The sequence below is a fragment of the Callospermophilus lateralis genome, chromosome 5 (assembly GCF_048772815.1).
Source record: "Callospermophilus lateralis isolate mCalLat2 chromosome 5, mCalLat2.hap1, whole genome shotgun sequence".
Lineage (NCBI taxonomy): Eukaryota > Metazoa > Chordata > Mammalia > Rodentia > Sciuridae > Callospermophilus > Callospermophilus lateralis.
In genome coordinates, this window is record NC_135309.1 from 153,489,803 (window position 1) to 153,509,746 (window position 19,944).

Here is a 19,944-nt window from a genome sequence, read left to right on the forward strand (position 1 = left end):
CGTGTGCTATTCTAATCTTACAGGCAAAACTGCTTCATTCAGGGTGTCCAGTTAAAAGGAAAATACCACAAGCCCTCCAAGGCCTGAGGCTGCACTGCAGAATGGACTAAAACTGACTTTGAATTCTAATTCTCTCTTGACTTGGGAGGGGGGTGCACCGCAGGAAGTCAGCTTCCTGTCTAGAAACCTTGGCTTAAATGTCCCTTTACTCTGGCGTTCCCCTTGGACTTTAGCAGATGGAAACCTGTTCTTTATGATGTGCCAAATAAAAGTCACCATTCCAGAAGGAAAGCCGGAAAGAATCCTCAAGAGAGACCATATCAGACGTCAGAAAAAATAACCTGCTGTCAGAGGAGCTGTGAAATCATACTGGAGAGGACCCTGCAGAGAAAGACCCAGGGAGGCAGTGCTGCGAATCTCTGCGGACTAGGTAGACCCTGGATCTTCTCCACAGGGACAGAATCTTGAACATGCTTGAACCACTAAGTGCTTCATCCTCTTGAGTATATGGCAATGTTAACTTTACTTTTTCAAGCCCAGATCCTCCCTTTGCTCCAGTTCTGTTAATTAGGATGAGTGATAGCCCTGCTAGTTGGCTGACATGATGGTGACATACCAGTGTTTTGAATTATTTCTGTGAACCCATTTGCAGGAGCCTAACCAACTCCTATTTCTGGCCATGTATAGGGGATACCCAATCCAGAATATTCTACCCTCTCCCACCTGTAAGAGGACTCTGCCTCAGTCTCTCCCTTAGCACTTTCAGATTCAACAGTGACCAATTTAAATAAAAAGCCTAACGCAAAGATCAGGCAAATATGTTTAATTTTTTAAAATAACTGATGGCAAAATAAAATATTTACATCACATCATACTGTGTAAACATGTAAGGTCTCTGTACAAAGAAATATACATGCAAAATAATGTAAAAATTTAACTGAAATAATAAAAGAAACAATACACAAATAAAAGTTATGAGGTTACGAATACACATCCAGTTTTGAATCCAATTTCTTTTAAAAAGTTTCTGTACAATTTTACAAGAAGAAACAAACAAAAACCCAACAAAAGAATAAATAAAATACATTGGAAGCTGCAAAGCTTAATTATGCCAGTATATGGCTCAAGACCCAGATGTCTGGCTGGCTTGGGAAGCAGGCTGGTCTCTTTTATAGTGTATTTCAAACAATAAAGGTAAAAAGATATCCAGAAAAATTCAAGCGTGCCCAGAATCCCAGCCTCTTTTGTTGGAAGAACCCTCCCACCAGCACTCATTCTGCCACAGTGACACGGGCATTGGGGACCAGCCTCAGGGCGGCCAGTGCTAAATTGGCTTTAATTTCTTACCAAAAGCTCAAAATCCAGCCAATTTTTGTACAGAAAGTTGAATGTCAAAAAGTCTAAAAAGTAGTAAATGTCCAGACTGATTTTAGGAAAAAAAAATACTTTGGCATTCTGAATAATAGCATAATAAATTTTAAAACATTATCCTATTATCCAGTTTTATATTCAGAGTATGAAATCACTTTTTACAGTCCTCAAAACTGACAAATTTCACGAAGAGTTAAGTCTTCTTGAATTGATGGCACAGGGTTACGACCCCCCCCCAACCCCAAACACACACACACACAAAACCATAAAGCTCACTGTACGAAGTATGTGCTTTTTCTATATATTTATTACAGGTACAACAGAGGTCTTCATAAATAGTTGCATAAAATGTTAAAGCCACAACATTGCACATGATATGAAATAAAACCAAAAAACCCCCAATGAGTGCATTTACAGTATTTTCATCTGACTGTACTGCTCAACAATCTGATTGACGGCTTTGGGTGAGGATGGGAAGGGGGCAGAGGGCTGGACCTAACTTGGTGTCTTCATTTGATGAGTAGACCCTTGAACTCTCAGAGGAAGGCCCAGAGGAAGGCCCGGGGAGAAGGGAAGGTGTGGAGAGGGTAGGGAATGACAGACTGAAGGCAGAAACAGTCTTATATACAAGTAAGGCCTACATTTCATCAGAGCAAAACGATTCATTCTATTTTATGCAAAAGTTTGAGGTTGAATGCACGTTTCAGAAGCCAAGTCTGGCGTCCCGTTAGACGCATCAGACGAGGTGGCTGGAAAATCTCAGCGCCAGGTGGACGCAGAGCGCTAGCCAAGGCCATGGGAGTGGCTATCACCTGGGCGAGTCTGCCCTGGAGATGCACAGTATCTTTGTTTTTGTTCGTTAACACCAGTGGTTGAACATAGGCATTTTTTCTTTGAATAAATCTTGAAAATGTTAAATTTGCAAAATTCTATCCATGTTTGCTTAAAAAAGTCTTATTATTATTATTATTATTTTTTTTTTGCAGAAACCTGAATAAAATACTGTGATACAGCAACGTGATCTCTGCCTTTGCAGAGTGTAAGTGAAGGTCCTCCACCCCAGCGCAGCTCGCAGCTCAGAGTCCAAGCGCTGCTGAGCACAGCTTACTTGGAATGCAATTTCACACGATGAACATACTGGCAGCTGGTCAGTTAGGTTTTTTTTTTTTTCCTCTTCAAAATTCAAATTAACAGCTGATTGGCAGGTGAAAGAGAATGAGAAAGAACTTCAAGATAGGTCAAACTCTAGGCAGAAGCCTGCTCTGTAGAAAGTTTTTAATGCTACGAATAGGTCGAACATCATTCTGGTGTTTGCGCCGCTCAATGAAGGAGGTCAGTCTGGACGTGTCGAGGACGCCCGCGCCTTTGCCGTTGCCATTGCCCACCTGTAGCCACTGCTCCTGGAGGGCCAGTGCAGCCGAGGGACGCTTGGCAGGGTCCTCCTGCAGGAGGAAGCACACGAACTCCTTGGCCTTCTGGCTAACTCCTTTAAAGTAGTCATCTGGGAAACTAAAGTCTAATCGGCAAATATTCAGGCAGGTCTCTTCCACGCTGTCATCCAGGAAGGGGGACACACCGCTAAGAAGCACGTACGTGAGCACTCCAACACTCCATGTGTCCGAGGTCAGGGAGACAGGGTTCCCAAGAATGATTTCAGGAGCTGCAAACTCAGGGTTCCCCAGTAACTGGTGGATGTAGTAGGTCGTGTTGAGCTGGACAGCATCTCCAAAGTCAGCCAGTTTAATTGTTGGCTTGGCTAAACTCTGATCCACCAGAATATTCTCAGGCTAGAATACAGAATAAGACAACCGTCATTTTTAAACATACCTGATTTCAAGATTACTCTGATTGTCAGCAGGCCATGGTGAGGAAAAAGGCACCTGTGACGTCGACTGGGACACACTGCCTGTGCAGAACAGGAAGAACATTTTAGCACAGGCCCAGGCAAAGAGGAAAAGTGCTAACAGAGGAACTGCTGCCCCAGCTCAGCACAGACCAGCTCTCTCTGAATTCTTAAACAACAAGCACCCTGGATGTTCACTTTACCTCCCAGCACTAGAGCATTACTTTTCTCTTTATAATAATTAGCAGTGAACTTGGTCCCAAGCCACCTCAGTAAAATTCACAGGAACTTCTTCAAAGTGTCATGAAAACTTATAAGGTTCAAATGTTTACCTGGTATTTTACTGATTGTGTCCATCACTGAATGTAATTCTTAGAAACAGACCAGGGATCCATAATCCTATCCCCCTCCACTCCCTACCATTTCCCACAGGTCCCCAGAGCTCTTGGCCTGGCTCTGGAGGACAGGCTCCCGTGTTCATGTGGCCAAGCTGGTTGAGGTCAGACCCACCCTTGTCCAGCCCTGGGCCTGCCAACCTTTAGGTCCAGGTGTGCTATCCTGCAGTTGTGAAGGTATCGAACGGCTTCCAGAACCTCCCCCAGGTGTGCTCTGATCTTTCCTTCAGTGAGGCTTCCCCATCGTACCACGCAGTCCAGGAGGCGACCCTGGTCAGCCCTACAGAGGTAGGAATGGTCATTGTCATGAATTTACAGACTTCCTCAGGCTAGTAAGAAATGCACCATGGACCTGCCTCCCACTGTGAATGTTTTATAAGTACCTCAGGATTGTACTTTCAGTGTACGGTGTGACTAGACAAGAAGAGTGACTTTGTGTGTGTGTGTGTGTGTGTGTGTGTGTGTGGTGCTGGGGATTGAACCCAGGGGGATTCAACCCTGCGCCTGTCAATGGAAGATGATGTGGCATGCACCAGGGCAAAGCCTGGCACGCAGCAACACTCTAGATATCTGTGTTTGAAGTCAGGGGATTACCCCACCTCCCTCAGACTTAGATTCCTATCTGTAAACAGGGCCACATGAAGGCTAGAAGAGATGTGTAGTTAAGAGCCAGATTACAGGGCAACACAGCACCTACTCTGAACTCACCTTTGCTTCCCTGCATGCTGTGGGTGGAACCCAGGGCCTATGCGTGTTAGGCGAGTACTCTACCACTGAGCTACACACCAGCCCTGAACTCACTCCTAATATTGAAAAAAACACAGATGTTTCTTGGAGATTAGAATGTGGCAAGGGCTGGGGTCTCAGCCTGGCCCTATGGCATGGGGTGGGGTGAGTCTTGTTTGGAGGCTGTCCTGTGCCTTTGCAGGTACCCCACCTCTGCTCATTAAAGCCAACAGCACCCTCTCCTGAGCTGCAAAGAACAAAAACAAAGAAAATCTCCAGATGTTTCCAATTATCTCTGGAGGTGAAACTGCTCCAGTGGGAACAGCTTCCCCAGCTTCACAATTTTGAGCATTCTTTCTTTATAAATAGGCTGAATCATTCTCTGAAACGGTACAACAGCACCAGGGAGGCTGCTCTGGCAGGGGCAGGAGTTCTCCAGGGAAAGTGCACCTGGCCCTCCCTTTTTTACCAGCCCCCACTTGACAGGAGTCCTCAGAGACAGGACTAGCCAGCCCTGAGCTGATGCCTGAAGGAGTGGCCACAGCTGGTCTTGGCAAGCCCACTCTCACCTCACTGAGCACACCTGCCACAGGCAGGTGTCAGGTATCAGGTCAACTTCAGGCCATCAGGAGTGGCCAGAGGCCTGGCCTCTCTGTGGAGCCCTGGTGGGGTGGAGAACAGCCTAGGCCCTGGTGGTGCTGGTGTCTGCACCAGGCTCGACTGTCCCTGGACAGCTCTCTCTTTCCAGTCCGCCTGGACTGGAAAGCTCCAAAGCTGCCGTCTCTGTGGTCATATTTTATAAGTTCTGTGAATTCTAAAAACCTAGTTTCTATCCTTGGAGAACAAATCAACAAACGTGCTCTGAGTTGAGGCTGAGGGACCAAAGCAGGGAGGAGAATCAGGAGTGCACGCACATCTCCAAGACCAGGACATAGCTGGTGGGGGTCTCAAAGGTGTCAAGAAGGCCAATGAGGAGCGGGTGCTGGAGGTTCTGCAGGATGCCAAGCTCATGGGTGACCTGGTCACGCTTCATCAACTTCTTGTTCACAAACTTTGTGGCCACTGCTCGTTTGGTTCCTTTCTGATCACATTTCTTAACGACGGCGAATCTGCCCCTATGAACAGACAGAGAAGATCGTCTCCAGAGTACTGTGAGGTATGTAAAAGAACAGGCAGAGGCTGCCTCCATGGCACAGTGACCCAACCCTGTGCACAGGCCTAAGGATTACTCAGTGATGTCCACGAACAGCAAGACATTGGCGAACACCTGAGCCTTTTAGCTTTTCCCAGGCCATGCTGTGGGGAGTGTTGGTGTTGGGAAGCCCAAATCCCGAGTGCGTCCAGGCCCTCCATGGCATGGCTGCCACTCCTCCCTTTGAGTGGCAGCCTCCATTTCTAATGCCTGTTCTGGCAGGCTTTGTGACTTCCTGACCACTGAATGTGGCAGAAGTGACAGCACAAGAGAGCCTTAGTCTCACCAGGCAGCTTCTACCATTGTCCACAGGTACAGCTCTGGGCATGATGTGCAGAGGCTGAGGATGAACTTCTTGACGCCTCCTGAGCAGTGTACCCCTCCCACACTTGCTGAAAGGAACATCTGCAGTCCCTCGCTTGGCCATACCCTGGTAGGACAGGCAAGTCATGCCAGCTCATGGTCTCTGAAGTTTTACCCAGAGATGCACCTGCCCAGGCCAGGATGCACCTTAACTCTCTTAACCTTAACTCTGCACCTCAGGCCTAAGTTTGCTGCCTTGTAGCATGCGACCTGGGGCTGAGAGAGGCTAAGCATACTCTGTACACGAGGACTATAATAAAAGTGTGGTAGGGCCAGGGCAGGTTATCGGAGCTTAGGGGTACTACTCCCTGTTTGCTACTTCTCCCCATGGGAGGTGGAGTGTCTTCTCCCCTCCCAGTCACTGGGTGGTTGTCTGGTGACTTGTTCTGCCTGCACAATATGGAGGAAGTTCAGCTGTTGGTTTCTGACATAGAGCCTTAATAGACCTTGCAGCTTCTGCCCTTCAGAATGCTTCTGCTATCAGATGAGAAGCCAGGGTGAATGTCTGTGTGGGAAGAGGCCAGCAGCTCAGATGGGGCCTCCAATCTGTGAGTGAGGCATGGGCCTGCCAGCTGGCTGAGCCCAGGAAAAGCCAACAAAATGCCTTCCCAGTCAATCCAGAGTGGTATGAGGAGTAACTCACCACTACCGTTAGGATAGCAAGTGAGGGTGTAACTTGTTACACAGCAATGCATAACTGGTAGACAAACAACCGGGACACAGGAATGTAGGACAACTTCATGATTATGGTTTGAATATGAGATGTTCCCCCAAACTTCAGGAGACAATGTAGCAATAATCAGGGGTGAAATGACTGGATTAAGAGAGCTATAACCTGATCAGCCTAACTAGTTTGAATGGAGAAAGTGGGTGCTAACTGTAGACAGATGGGACATGGCTGGAGGAGGTGGGTCACTGGGGGAGAGCCCTGGAAAGGTTGCTCTTCCCTGTGGACTCTTCCTCTGCTTCCTGGCTACCATGAACAGAGCAGCACTCCACCATGCCCTTCTGCCACTATGTTCTGCCTCACCTTGCGCCCAGAGCAATGGACTTGGACCACCATGGACTAAGCCTCTGAAACCACGTGTCAAAATAAACTTTTCCTCCTCTAAGTTGTCCTTGCCAGGTTTTTTTTGTCACAGTGATAAAAAGCTGACTAACACTGTAGTCATGCTTCCTGACCTTCCTCTCTTATCCATAGGACACATGCTCAGATGGGGTGAGTGGTGTGTACTACGACTGGCAGAGCCAGAGCTAGAAGGAACCTGGCTGCCTGTGGCATTGCTAAGTCACCATAGCCTGACTGCCTCTGACTTGTGGTTTCTACGCTGAAACTTCTCTCTTGATTTGATCAAAAGGATCCTGATACTCTTGTCTAATTATGTTATAATTCCTTTAAATCTCCAGACACAGTTGAAACCCAAAGGACACATTCAGCCCTTCTCAACTAGAATTCTATGAGAGAATCAAATCCTACAAGAAGCCTGTGAGTGGTTCTGCTCTGAACTCCCCCAAGGGTGGTGCCTAGTAGCACTTTTCTAGATGCATAGGCAGGAACCAAGTTCATCCCATCAGTGACGGCTTATGACATTAGGCCTTCATTTCTGTGGGAACCCTAGCTGACAAGAGCTTCTTTCCCTCCCCAGTGCCTAACTAATCAAATGTAACAAGAGGTTACCCCTCAAATGCAAGACACTAACTTCCACCGATGGAAATACACCTCGTTTAACTATATAAATCTACTCTCTTGGAAGAGGCTTTGGGGTTTACATTATACCTGCCAAGCTCAGCCACTTCGCTGTAGAAGGAGTCAAAGTTGTCTTTCCAGGTCACCATGATCCCATCACTCCCTGGACCTGCAAAAAGAGTAGCATCTTCTCTGAGTGAGTTTTCAGCAGAGCTCCTTGGTAAGGAGTCTCAGACCCACATCTCTGACATGGCAGCCACATGTGGCCTCTGAGCATTTGAGATGTGGCTCATCTGAGTGAAGACAAATTGTGAGTGATCTACGTACTGGATTAATGAAACTTAGCATGAAGAAAGAAGGCAAAATGTCTCAGGCAGGAATACTTTATAAAACATTGATTTCTTATTAAAATTAGGTCCCAACTTTCTTTGGCCCAAGAATTCAGATCAAGAATCAATAAATGGGATGTTCTCAAACTAAAAAGTTTATTCTCAGCAAAAGAAATAATCTTTGAGGTAAATAGAGAGCCTATATCTTGGGAGCAAATCTTTATTCCTCACACATCAGACAGAACACTAATCTCTAGGATATATAAAGAACTCAAAAGGCTAAGCACCAAAAAACAAAACAAAACAACAACAACAACAAAAACCCAATCAACAAATAGGCCAAAGACCTGAACAGACACTTCTCAGAAGAGAATATAAATCAATCAATAAATATATGAAAAAATGTTCATCATCTCACTCCAGTCAGATTTCATCTCACTTCAGTCAGAATGGCAACTATTATGAAGACAGACAACAATAAGTGTTGGTGAGGATGTGGGGAAAAAGATACACTCATACACTGCTGGTGGGACTGCAAATTGGTGCAGCCAATATGGAAAGCAGTTTGGAGATTCCTTGGAAAGCTGGGAATGAAACCACCATTTGACCCAGCTATCCTTCTCTTCGGTCTATACCCAAAGGACTTAAAAACAGCATACTACAGGGACACAGCCATATCAATGTTTGTAGCAGCACAATTCACAATAGCTAAACTGTGGAACCAACCTAGATGCCCTTCAGCAGATGAATAGATTAAAAAAAAGTGGCATATATACACAATGAGATATTACTCAGCAATAAAAGAGAATAAAATCATGGCATTTGCAGGTAAATGAATGGCATTGGAGAAGATAATACTAAGTGAAGTTAGCCAATCCCCAAAAAACAAATGCTGAATGTTTTCTGATATAAAAGGAGGCTGATTCATAGTGGGAGGGGAAGCGTGGGAGGAATGGAGGAACTCTAGATAGGGCAGAGGGGTAGGAGAGGAAGGGAGGGGGCATTGGGTTAGAAATGATGGTGGAATGTGATGGACATCATTATCCAAAATACATGTATGAAGACACGAGTTGGTGTGAATATACTTTGTATACAACCAGAGATATGAAAAATTGTGCTCTATATGTGTAATAAGAATTGAAATGCATTCCTCTGTCATATATAAATAAAAAAATTTAATAAAGAAATAATAAAAAACCTAGGTATTCTGAATAAAATTACATATTTTAGTAAAATTAATTTTACTTTTATTTTTCTAGGAAAAATATAAAACTTTAATATATAAAATATAAATATTTTTATAAAGATATTTTAAAAATCATATAAAAATATTTTATATAAAAATATTTAACATATAAAACTTTAATCTTCTGTTTTGCTCTCAAGGGCAGTAATGCTTTAGATAGTCCGCTCTTGATCACAGGGCCACAAAGCCTCAAAGCTCTGTCTTCCTTTACAACATGAGGAATCATGGCTTCAGTATCTTTAGTGAATGTTCAGTTTTTATAAAGTTCATAATTATAAATATACTGAAAACATAGACATGATTTTATTACACAAGTGCCAACTGAATATCACTTGTTAGTAATGAATCTAACATCATATATATACAAAGGAAAGTAAGATGTTCTGTACTTTTTCTGTAAAAAGAATCTTAAGTCTGTGAGTAGCAATCAAGAGACCAGCTGCCAGTGGCACAAAGAACACAGCTTTCACCATGTTCCCAGGTGTTCCCAGGACTTCTGCAGTGACCTGGCATTTTGGACCCTTGTTACCTGGGCTTTTCCCTCGCCTTTGCTCCTCCTTTGCCCTTTCACCTTTGCAGGGTTTCCCCTGCACTCCTGTGAGGTGCCAAGAGGATGCTCCCCTGGCATATCCCCAACAATTATCTGCTATTTGCCCCTCTCTTTTGGAAGGCTCTGAAAGTGACTTAGTTTGAACTTCAGGCTTTGACAAGTGTGGGGCACACTGGCTTTAGACTCCTGACAGCTGTGTCCCACAGCTCAGGTACTTACCTAGAACCCTCAGACTGGCTGAAGATGAGGCTGAACCCATGTCGTTCACAGCAATACACGTGTAGATGCCGTCATCTTCCGTGGTCACACCAATGATCTTCAGAGCGGCCTCCCCCAAGTCACTGGCACACAAAAGGACACACTGGGCATCAGAAAGTTTAACACTCTGGGCACCAGTTTTAAATTCCTCCAGGCCACAGGCAGTTAGGAGATCTAGCACTTATGAGGAATTTTAAGCAGATTGTATTGCACATGTGGAATACGTATTAACCAAAAACATGAGCCATTTTCAGGAAGATTACTTTGATTCCAGGGCTACATTTCCTTTTGGAAGTTGAAGAGAAAAATGAACTGTGCCTTCATAAACAGGCTGAATGTTGCAGCGTCCATGGAAATGATGTCCTTCACAGTGAAGAGGCATTTCCATTCACCATGTAGCAAGATTGTGCTCCCAGCCAGTGACCCCATCCCCCCAGAGTGGGCCATTACCTGTAGGAGATGCTGAAGTGGCCGTCGTTGTTCAAGGTGTTGTGTTCAGGGCCCTTCCAGGTGATTGAGGCCTTGGGGCGGCCACAGACACGACATCTAAGAACAACGGTCTCCCCTGTCTCACACGTGACCTCACTCAATGGGATGACGAATTCTGGGGGAACTGGAGGAGAAACAAGCTGGTCAAAGCCAGTTATCGTTGGCTCCTCCCCTACACCCTCCAAGCATCCCTAATGAACTAGTAAATCCTAAGATGCTTCCCAAGCCTAGAGCACCCAGGAAACCCTCTCCAGAGTCTGTACCTGAGTGTTCTGAAATGCCCCACAGACCTATGAACTCTAAGACTAGAGGAAAAATGGCAGAACTCACCATCATAAATGTAGTTGGGATTGAGAAGCTGAAATGGAAAAGGCATAAAAGGTATTAACCAAAAACATGAGTCATTTTCAGGAAGATTACTTTGATTCCAGGGCTACATTTCCTTTTGGAAGATGAACAGAAACATGAATTGGCTGCTTGGGTGTCAATCCACATAGACCACTGTTCACTGCTGCTAAAAGCACCCAAAACTTCTTATCAGACCAATTTGGGTGAGTTTTTTCTTCCTACCCACAAACATAGTCCTTAAACTCAGAGATGTCCATATCTCTCACCCTAATGGGCGGATCCAGCTGGCCCTTGAGCCTTTCCTAATGCAGAAGGGCCAGAGTTCTTCCCCAGGGTTGCTTGGGTCGCTTTCAGGAGATTTTTTTCTTTTTTTCCAGGCAGAACTCCCATCGGATTCAGGCGACCTGATTACAGAGGCTTCAGACTGACTGAGGCCACCTCTGAGGGAACTTGTTAAAGCCACAGAACCTGCACCTTCTCACTTCCCCTCTGAGAACAGGGAAGACTAAGCCACAGTTTCTTTGCACTTAGTCTCTGTGCTTCACCTGAGGACTTAACTATACCCTTTGAAGCCCTATGTGCACCTGGGGAGATGTATAGGTGCAGACCTGGTTCCTGTTATGCTGGTATGTAGGCATCCCTGTGCATACTGCTCTCCCTCACATCACACCGTGCCTCCCCCCGCCAACATACTGCTCGCAGGTTAGAGGGAGGCATGGTGTGATGTGAGGGAGAGCATTCCCAAGCAAGTATAGGCTGTGGGTCTGCAGTGTCTCTCCCTCCCTGATCAAGGAGGGACGACACAGGGGATTCTCACTTACCTTCACAGATACCTTGTTGCTGAGCCCTTCCCGGGATTTCCGATAACCGTTCTCTAACTTGCCCTCCCTTTTGCCGTCTTTATCTTTTTTCTCAGATTTTTTCCTTAAACGGAGTGCTGTGTGCCAAGATGTTGACTTCCTAGGGAGAGAAAGAACAGTATTGCGCCTTACCAATATTCAGCAAATCATACCTGAGAGCATCAGAGAGAGTCAGGATGTTCACTTCAAGTTGGTTGGAGTGACTGAAGACCCTTCAGTAACAGAGATCTCCACTGATACCCAAGAAATGGGAGGTAAAACCAATAATTTCTTAACTTAAGTTTTAAGTTTTAAAATACAAAGGTGCCTGTGATGGTTAATTCTGTGTCAACCTGACCTGGCCACAGGGTGCTCAGATGTTTGGTCAAACATTCCGGGTATTTCTCACTGAGATGATAATTTTAATCAGTAAAGTGATAACTCTCCCTTAATCCTGTTAGGACTCCCTCTTCCAGTCATTCAAAGGCATGACCAGAACGAAAGTATGGCTTTCCTAGCAAGAGGGAATTCTCTAGCAGACTGCCTTAGACTTCATCTACACTGTTGGAATTTGGATTTGCTAGTCTCCAGAACTGCATGAGCCAACTCCTTATAATCTCAATCTCTCTCTCTCTCTTTCTCTCACTCCCCTCTCCTTCCTATTGGTTCTGTTTCTCTAAAGAACCCTAATACAGGGTCCAAGACTACATTTTGAGGAAACAAAGCACAAAATGTGACTTTTCTCTTTCAAGTCCACTCACTGTAATTGACCTATGAAAAACTGCAAGACAGGATTCTTTAACAATGTACTAGAGTCAACTTTCTGGGCATCAAGGAGAAATAGGACAAGGGACTGTCATGGGGAGGGAGGGATGGTTTTTGCAATATCTGGGTGGCGAGACCCTGTCTCAAAATAAAACATAAAAAAGGCTGGGGATATGGCTTAATGGTTAAGTGCCCCTGGATTCAATCCCTGGTACAAACAAACAAACAAAACATCAACAAACCATTTAATGCAGAAAAATCAGTTTTAAGTTTCTTTAAATGAATTATCTTCCAGTGTGTAAAGTGGGATGGTTAAAGAATCACACAGGACTTTCCCTGCAGCCTAGCAAACAAGTATCTTCATGGTATGCCCAGCAAACTTCCTGACTGTCAGGGGTCCTTAGAAAGCCCTCTCCTGCACACAAAACCTCCAGGGACTTATTTGTAATCTGAAAAAGCCACATATTTACAAATACAGATTATTAAAGGAAAATGTTAGGCTACATCTGAGGGACAGAAGGATTGTCTGCCTTTGCTTCTGGTCACATGTTTTCTGAGAGGTGAGCCTGCATGCACAGATATTGGTACAGCTTTCCCTTTCAAGTCTCATCCTTCCAGAGTCTTAATGTTCCATGTGCATGGGCTCCTCTTCCCCTTGGCTGCCACGTGGGGCTGGCCTCCCCCAACTACACTCACTTGAGAGTCCCGTCGGGGTTCTCCACGATGACTGCACTGGTGTGGCCCAGGACGAAGCCTGGAATCCAGCCCTCGGCTGCGGGGCACTGGTCAGTGGCGGCACGGAACACCAGAAACATGTTCTGCTGGTTGCTGGCCAGAATTTGAACGACCTCTCCTTGATAGACGTTTATCTCATCCTCCTTCACTGCCGTGTAATCGTGTGTCACCAACATGGTGGAGATGTTGCTACTGCTGCTACTTTCACTCTGTAGAGGGACAGATGAAGAAAAAAAGGTAGATAGGAACTGAGCTGAGAGCTGGCAGCATGACGTCACTGGTCAGTGCACCATAGCACCAGGCCCCAGAGCAGGGCTCACCAGACAGACACGGAGACACTCCCATCTTTTCCTTTACACTCTCTGTAGCTAACTTAGCACATCTTTTTCAATAGTGAAAATCAGGGTTTCTCTGGACAGCAATTTAGAAACAATCTTTAAAACACTACTGCCATGACAACACTTCTTGGAAGCTTCATGATATTATGGTCCATCTTCCTTTTGCCCTCCCAGAAGAGGCTGAGTCCTTAAGCTGAAGTCATGTTGGGTTATTCTTCACCAAATGCAGTGATGTAACTGTTCAGTATTCAATTTAAAAGCAGCAAAGAGTGACACTTCAGCTCACTGCCCAATAGATTAGATAAGGAAGACATCCCTAAATCTTCCAGATAAAATGTTCATTGGGAACATGTATTCCAGGAACATAGGCTGCTGTCCTGCCTAACCATTTCTGTTCTTTCCTTTCAGAAAGAAGAATGTGGAACACCTGAAAGGGAAACCAACTGCTATTCCGCTTTTAGGGACAGTTGCTCTGTCTTCTTTGTATGTCCCTTGGTGGATGGTCCCCTTATTGCTTCCTGATTCCATTACCCCCTGGGCACTGTTGCCATGAGAACGTGTGCTAAAGCATCACAGGATTACTTGCTTCTGGTGTTGCAACTCAAACTTTGGGAAGAGACCTTCAGGGATGCCTACCCTGCCCTCATCCTGCAGCCCCAGTCAGTATCCAGTGACTGACATATAGTAGGCACTTCGTAACTGTTGGGTGACTCAGTTAATGAGCCAAGACTGTAAAACAAAGATCATTTCTTCAGGCTACCTACCCAGGCCCAGAAGCCAAGGGGTGCAAGCTGCTGAATAGAAACAAACAGCAATTATCTTTTCCCAGCTTTTATTTAAAAAGTGACCTATTGTTCCAGGGTAGGAGAAACAGAGTTAAGACCACTGCCAACTCATGAGCTACTCTTGCCCACGTCCCCTCTATCAAGTTAGGATGTGGGAAATGGCATCTAGAATCCTATCTTCATGAGCTTGTTCTCAAATGCTCCCATGATGTCCACAGCTCCAAAGGTACCAGCCTCTGCTGGACTCTCTGGATTACACTCACTTGAGAGTTCCATCCCTGGGTGGGAGACAACCCTGACATACCTGCTCTCTCAGCCCTGTCCATAGAGCCTGTGTCAGGACATGTTGAATAGATCCCTGACTGCTGTCCTGAGATGGTGGAGGGGACACTTATGAAACACATATAAGGCTCAGCCTGGGAAAGCCAACAAGCCAGTCACTGGGAATTCCAAGGACCTTTATTATGCACTGAGTGCTACAGAGAATATTTAAATAGAATGAGATGGAGCTGCTGCCCATCTCTGCCAAGGAGGAGTCTGCTTGTTCCTGTCCCTCATAAATGTGCACTACTTGCTGGTGACCCTTCAGCTCAGTGGGTGCCAAGCATGTCAGGCTTTGGCCTCTGCCTATTCCTTTATACAAGTCCATACTTAAAGCATAAACTTTAATATTTTGACTGAAATGGCAACACCCACTAGTTCTTTGATTACAGGGCCAAATGTGCTAGAAAATGTAAACACAAAACTTCTGTGACCATAGCTGCTTTGGGTAATACATCATACCAGGCTATAATTTGAGTATTTTGCTATCATAATCATAGCTATTATTATTTTTTGAACACAACCTATGTGTTAGGCATTTCAAATCTATCTCCCTTACTTCTCACAATCACCTTGCCAGTGGGCATGACATCAGCCCCTTAGAGTGTGTGTGTGGGGGTGAGTCTGCACAGGTTACCAGCCAGTGAGAGAAAGGGAGGGCCAGGAGTGACTTCCAAGTGTGTGTATCTTTAATGCTACCCAGGTGGCCAAGGCAGAAAAGCCAGACCGCAGAGCCACAGGAAAGGCCAATATGGTCATGTTTTGGGTTGATTCACATTCACCCCACCTGGTCTGGCCTCAACAAAACTTTGCAGAAGGTGCCCATCTAGAGGGGGAAGAAGGATTTGGGCCCTGGACTAGGCATGGCTGTTTGGCTGTAACCACTGACAGCTCCACAGAAGTGCTCAAGGGGGAAGGAGGCCTCTGCTGATCAGCCAGGGGGTCTAGGAGCTCAAATTGGTAGAAGCTAGGCAGTAGCTCCTTTTAACTAAAATTCTGAAGAGGACATTTTCAAATCCCTGCTTTGGGCCTCTCGAGTTTTTCCTAGGCTTCCAGGCCATTTCTGTAAGGCATTTAAGGCGTTTTGACTATCTAAAACACTCTTGACAATTTCTCTTTCCTGGTTACCTACCACCACCACCACCACCAACAAAAAAAAAAAAAAAAAAAAAAAAGGTATGAGGCAGAAAGCAAACCCCAAACTCTCTGCACCAGCTGCTACCCATTGACTGTGCCTTGTCTTAGGTGAATGTCTTAGGGCGGAGCTGGTTGAGACCTTTTTATACAGATCTACTCAGGAGTGTCCAGAGATGGCCAGCACTGGCTCCTGCACTGGGACAGTAGTCTGACAGAGACTCTGAAGTTTCCTCTTGTGCTTACTGCCAAGTGTTTGGGTTAGGATGAACTCAAAAGATGTCAACTCGCTGATTCTATAAGGGTCACAGCTGTAAGCCATGCCAGCACACTGAGTAGACACTGAGCTGCTAGTAGGCTGTCTGTACTTTCTTTCTGACTGAAGTCTGTTCAGATGCTCACTGCAACCTGGCATTTTCAATCTAGCTGGGAGGCTTCCTAGCTCTGGGGGACAGTGAGGCTGCTGGGGCATCCACTAGATAACCCCTGCCCAACCATTTTTGAGAGTAAAATTTGAGTGTAAATAAGTGTATCAAGACCCATATCTTAAATTATTCCTCAAGTAAATACAGTTTAGCAAAATAAGTAACAAAAAGTAGTACAAAAGAATAAGATCAAGTCAACCCAACTATGTGATTAATAGAAGTCTAGAGGAAAGGGCGAGACATGCGGAAGCTAGATTTTATATATATATATATATATATACACACACATATACACATACATACACAAAGAGAGACACAGACCCTTTTAGGGAAATGTATTTAAAAAAATTTATAAAGCAATCAAACATACACTCATTAGAACAGTTCTATTCACTCACGCATGCCTTCAGGAAAGTATTATGGGCCAGGCCGTCTGCTGTGTGGGAAACACTGGAGGACAGTGAGGAAGCCACAGAATGGGGGGAAAACCCAGCACAGCCACCCTATGCTTGAGAACACAACGTGAGTGACAGCAAAATGAGCCAGAACACCCCTCCGCAGAACCTCCTGCCTGCCCGCTGCGCCCTCTGCTGGACAGACACCAGGCACTCTGGCAGCCTGTGCAGGAGCAGGTCTCCAGGGGCCCAGGGGCCAGTGTCTCTTCTCCAGAGTGATACTTGGGCTGGAGAAGTATTCCCACTGGGCAGATTCCTTCCCCCCCATTTTGCCATTTTAATTTGCTTTCGGTTGCTGTTGGAAGTTTTCTTGAGGGGATTTTTTTTTTCATTGGATGAGCCAAAAATGCTGCAAAGATAATTTAAGGCATAAAAGAGCAAAATCAAGCGATGAGCAAAAGCTTAAAGTGTACAGATTTCATTTAAGTAGGAGGTAGAAAGCAGGAAAAAGGAGTCCTTAAAAAAGTGTGCACAGAAGGCAGGGGCTAAAAAGGAAGTTCCAAGATACTCTGCTGGCTGGAAAACTAAAGAGACTGATAGGTGCTGCATTCAGAAGGTTATTAATATGCTTTCTCTTACGAAGGAGACACGAACAAAGCAAGGAGCAAGTTAGTAGAGATGAAAGCGGGTGCTGTCCACGGTCCCAGGAAGGGTTAGAAGTGTCTGCGTTCACTTGGTGCCTGTGTGCGTCCGTCCAGGCCCCTGGGGCACGGACACACACTGCACACACAAAGAAGCCACAGAGGTGTCTACTTGGGCAGTGCACAGGAGTACTGGAGAGAAGGTGATGACTGCCACACAGCACCGGAGAGCTGGAGTTAGTACGGAGCAGAGTGGAGAGCCACGGCGACACAGGTTTAGAAGAGCTGGCGGGACAGAGGCGGCGGGGCAGGCAGGCGCAGGCTCCCTGGTGTTCTTACCCCGTTGCTCTGGGTGGACTGCACGGACTGCTCGCTGGCTGAGGAGCACGTGCTCATGCGGTCCGTGTCCTTGCTGGGGGCTGTGTGGCGATGTGTCTGCCGCTGGAGGGAGTCGCTGTCCCCCGGGAAAGTGAAGGAGCCCGGCCGGCTTGCCGGGGAGGAGGGGATGGAGCTCCAGAAGGAGCCCCCCTTCTGTAGGGGGCTGCTGGGGGGAAAGGGCTCCTTTCCAAAAGGAGAAGGGACTGTGGTAGAGAGAGGAGAGTTCAGAGGCGAGATGGCCCCAGGTCTGGGCTTGCCCAAGGGCAGAGGGCCCAGGTTCCCCCGAGCGTCCTTGGCATTTCCATCTTGACTTGCACCAGAAGTATTCCCGGAGGTTTTCCTGGGGCTGTCCATCACCTTCATCTTGGGGATGGGTTCCGTTTCTCTCTCAGGACCTTCTGAGTCTCCGCTCAAGGGGAGCCTGCTGGGTTGGCCGAGGCTGGCCTCAAAGGCCAGGCTGCTGCTGGGAGGAGGCAGTGAGGGGCTGGGAGCAGACATACCTGACATCTTGTCTGCCTCTGCCTGGCTCGAGGCTGCAGAGGAGACCAGCACAGGGGGGTGGTGTCTGACAGGCTGTGGGATCCGGGAGGGCCTGCTTCTGCTTGAGCTGGGGCCAGTGCTGCAGCTGCTGGGACCACTGCCATGGCTGCTGCCACCACCACCGGAGGCCCCGCCGCTGCTGCCCCCTCCCCCGCTGCTGCTGCCCCCGCTGCCACTGCCGCCGCCCCCGCTGTGGTTCCTCTGGTACTCGATGGGTGATGTCAAGGCTGTAACCAAGCAAGACACAGCAGAAGAGACTCAGTCAGGGCACAAGAAAAAGCAAACCACAGGGCAGAGGAAAAAGAACGTCATCCAACCAGAAGGAAGTGCTGGGCAGCCTGTAGTCACCTAGTCACCATGGCCTGCAAACATCCACGCTTCCTGCAACTGCAGGCCCACACCACCAGCAGTGAAGGGGAGACACGGCCTCAGTGCATCCTGTTCCTTGAAGAGTTAAAATGACTCTATGGAGGGAACCGTGGTAGGTGGCAAGAGAAGGCAGTAGGAGAGAGGACCAGATTGTGAGACTTCAGTTTCCCAGAGGAGGCAAGTAGAGCCCCTGGGCAGCGGCTACTGGCAATGGTAAGCCCAGCATGTTGTTGAGATAGAGCCGACTAGAACTCCACAGTGGGAAAGGTTAGTGCAACTTTTTTATAAAGGTCCTCTTTAAGCCAGAGAGTAGGTAGACAAAAGAAGAAACTGGCAGAGGGTGAAATAACCTCTCAATTACCCCACATGGTGGTGACTGTATGAACCACCTCTGTTTTGCAGGTTGGACAAACTAGACAAGGGGAGTAAAGAGCTCCACTAGGCCCTTGATGGTCAGGAAGCTCTCTCTCAGCTTCAGTGATTTTGTTGTATCACAGAGTCATCTGTAGGAGAACACAGGAATCATGCCAAATAAGATATACATGAAAACCCTAACCCAAATTCTTAAGGTGTTCAAACCTTTGTGGATTATTACAGTTAGATGCAGTGTCCCTGCCTGGGACTCCCTGGCAAATGTTAAGAGGCATCCTGGCACCAGAGGCCCTTCACAACTGTGCAGGCCCCAGCCTCTCAGAGGAGTAGGCAGAGAGCGAGGAGGAGGCTAACGCTTCCACAGCCCCTGCCCCATTCAGGATCTTTATTATTATCATCATCATCACCTACATTGCATGGCATCAGTAACCTTCAACATCATAGCCTAATCATGCTTGCAGTATGGGGCAGTTTATTCTATTTTAAAGATAATTACAGAAGCCCGGCAATTTCCCAATCCTCTGTGATGAACTGGTGTTTAATGCAACACTTAGGAACAATGTTTAGAAGACCTATAATACTCACAGCCAGAGGATCCAATTCTATGGCAAATGAAAACAATTATTAGCCAGAACTGGACAGAAGAAGACTTGAGTGGATACCTAGGCAGCTGATTCCCACTGGGCTAAAAGGGCCACATGACTTTAGGTTCCCTGAGTGCTTCTGTTCCTGGCTTTAGAATGTCATGCAAGGTGTAAAAGTGGTTTTCTTAGGACAGAGACATTACCATACCCTCCTGGATTGGGGCACAAGTATGGAGCATGGAAGCTAAGAAAAGGACACAGAAAAGAGAATTAACAAGCATACAGATGCTGACTAAATTCTCCAAGCTTTCCACTAATCACCAAATTCAAGCCAAGAGTCACAAGGAGATGACCACGTATGAAGGGGTAACTAGCGCGTCCTGTCCATTTTTGTTTTGCAGCTCCTCTATGATCACTTGAGTCATGGAAACTGGGAAGGGTAAAACTGTGCCTTGTCTTGAATGAGGAAGGGAGGTTTGGGTGTGCAATATACTTGCCAACATCTCCAACATCCTTGGCAAGCTCC

At 46.5% G+C, this 19,944-nt stretch overlaps 1 protein-coding gene across 2 annotated transcripts in view; it reads right to left on the reverse strand.

Annotated features, from left to right (window-relative positions):
• Nucleotides 1-808: 808 nt before the first annotated feature.
• Trio (trio Rho guanine nucleotide exchange factor) overlaps nt 809-19,944 on the reverse strand; it is a 338,720-nt gene continuing 319,584 nt past the window's right edge. Inside the window, exons 48-57 of one of the 2 annotated variants that reach the window (XM_076857460.1) lie at nt 17,515-18,320; nt 13,098-13,345; nt 11,619-11,757; nt 10,780-10,807; nt 10,411-10,573; nt 9,922-10,043; nt 7,668-7,746; nt 5,250-5,450; nt 3,751-3,889; nt 809-3,158 (exon numbers count right to left, since the gene is read on the reverse strand). In XM_076857460.1, the coding sequence (XP_076713575.1) occupies nt 2,610-3,158; nt 3,751-3,889; nt 5,250-5,450; nt 7,668-7,746; nt 9,922-10,043; nt 10,411-10,573; nt 10,780-10,807; nt 11,619-11,757; nt 13,098-13,345; nt 17,515-18,320 (2,474 nt within the window). In that variant the 3' untranslated portion in view covers nt 809-2,609. The remainder of the gene's footprint in view (nt 3,159-3,750; nt 3,890-5,249; nt 5,451-7,667; nt 7,747-9,921; nt 10,044-10,410; nt 10,574-10,779; nt 10,808-11,618; nt 11,758-13,097; nt 13,346-17,514; nt 18,321-19,944) is intronic. The other variant, XM_076857462.1, reaches the window with a different exon arrangement.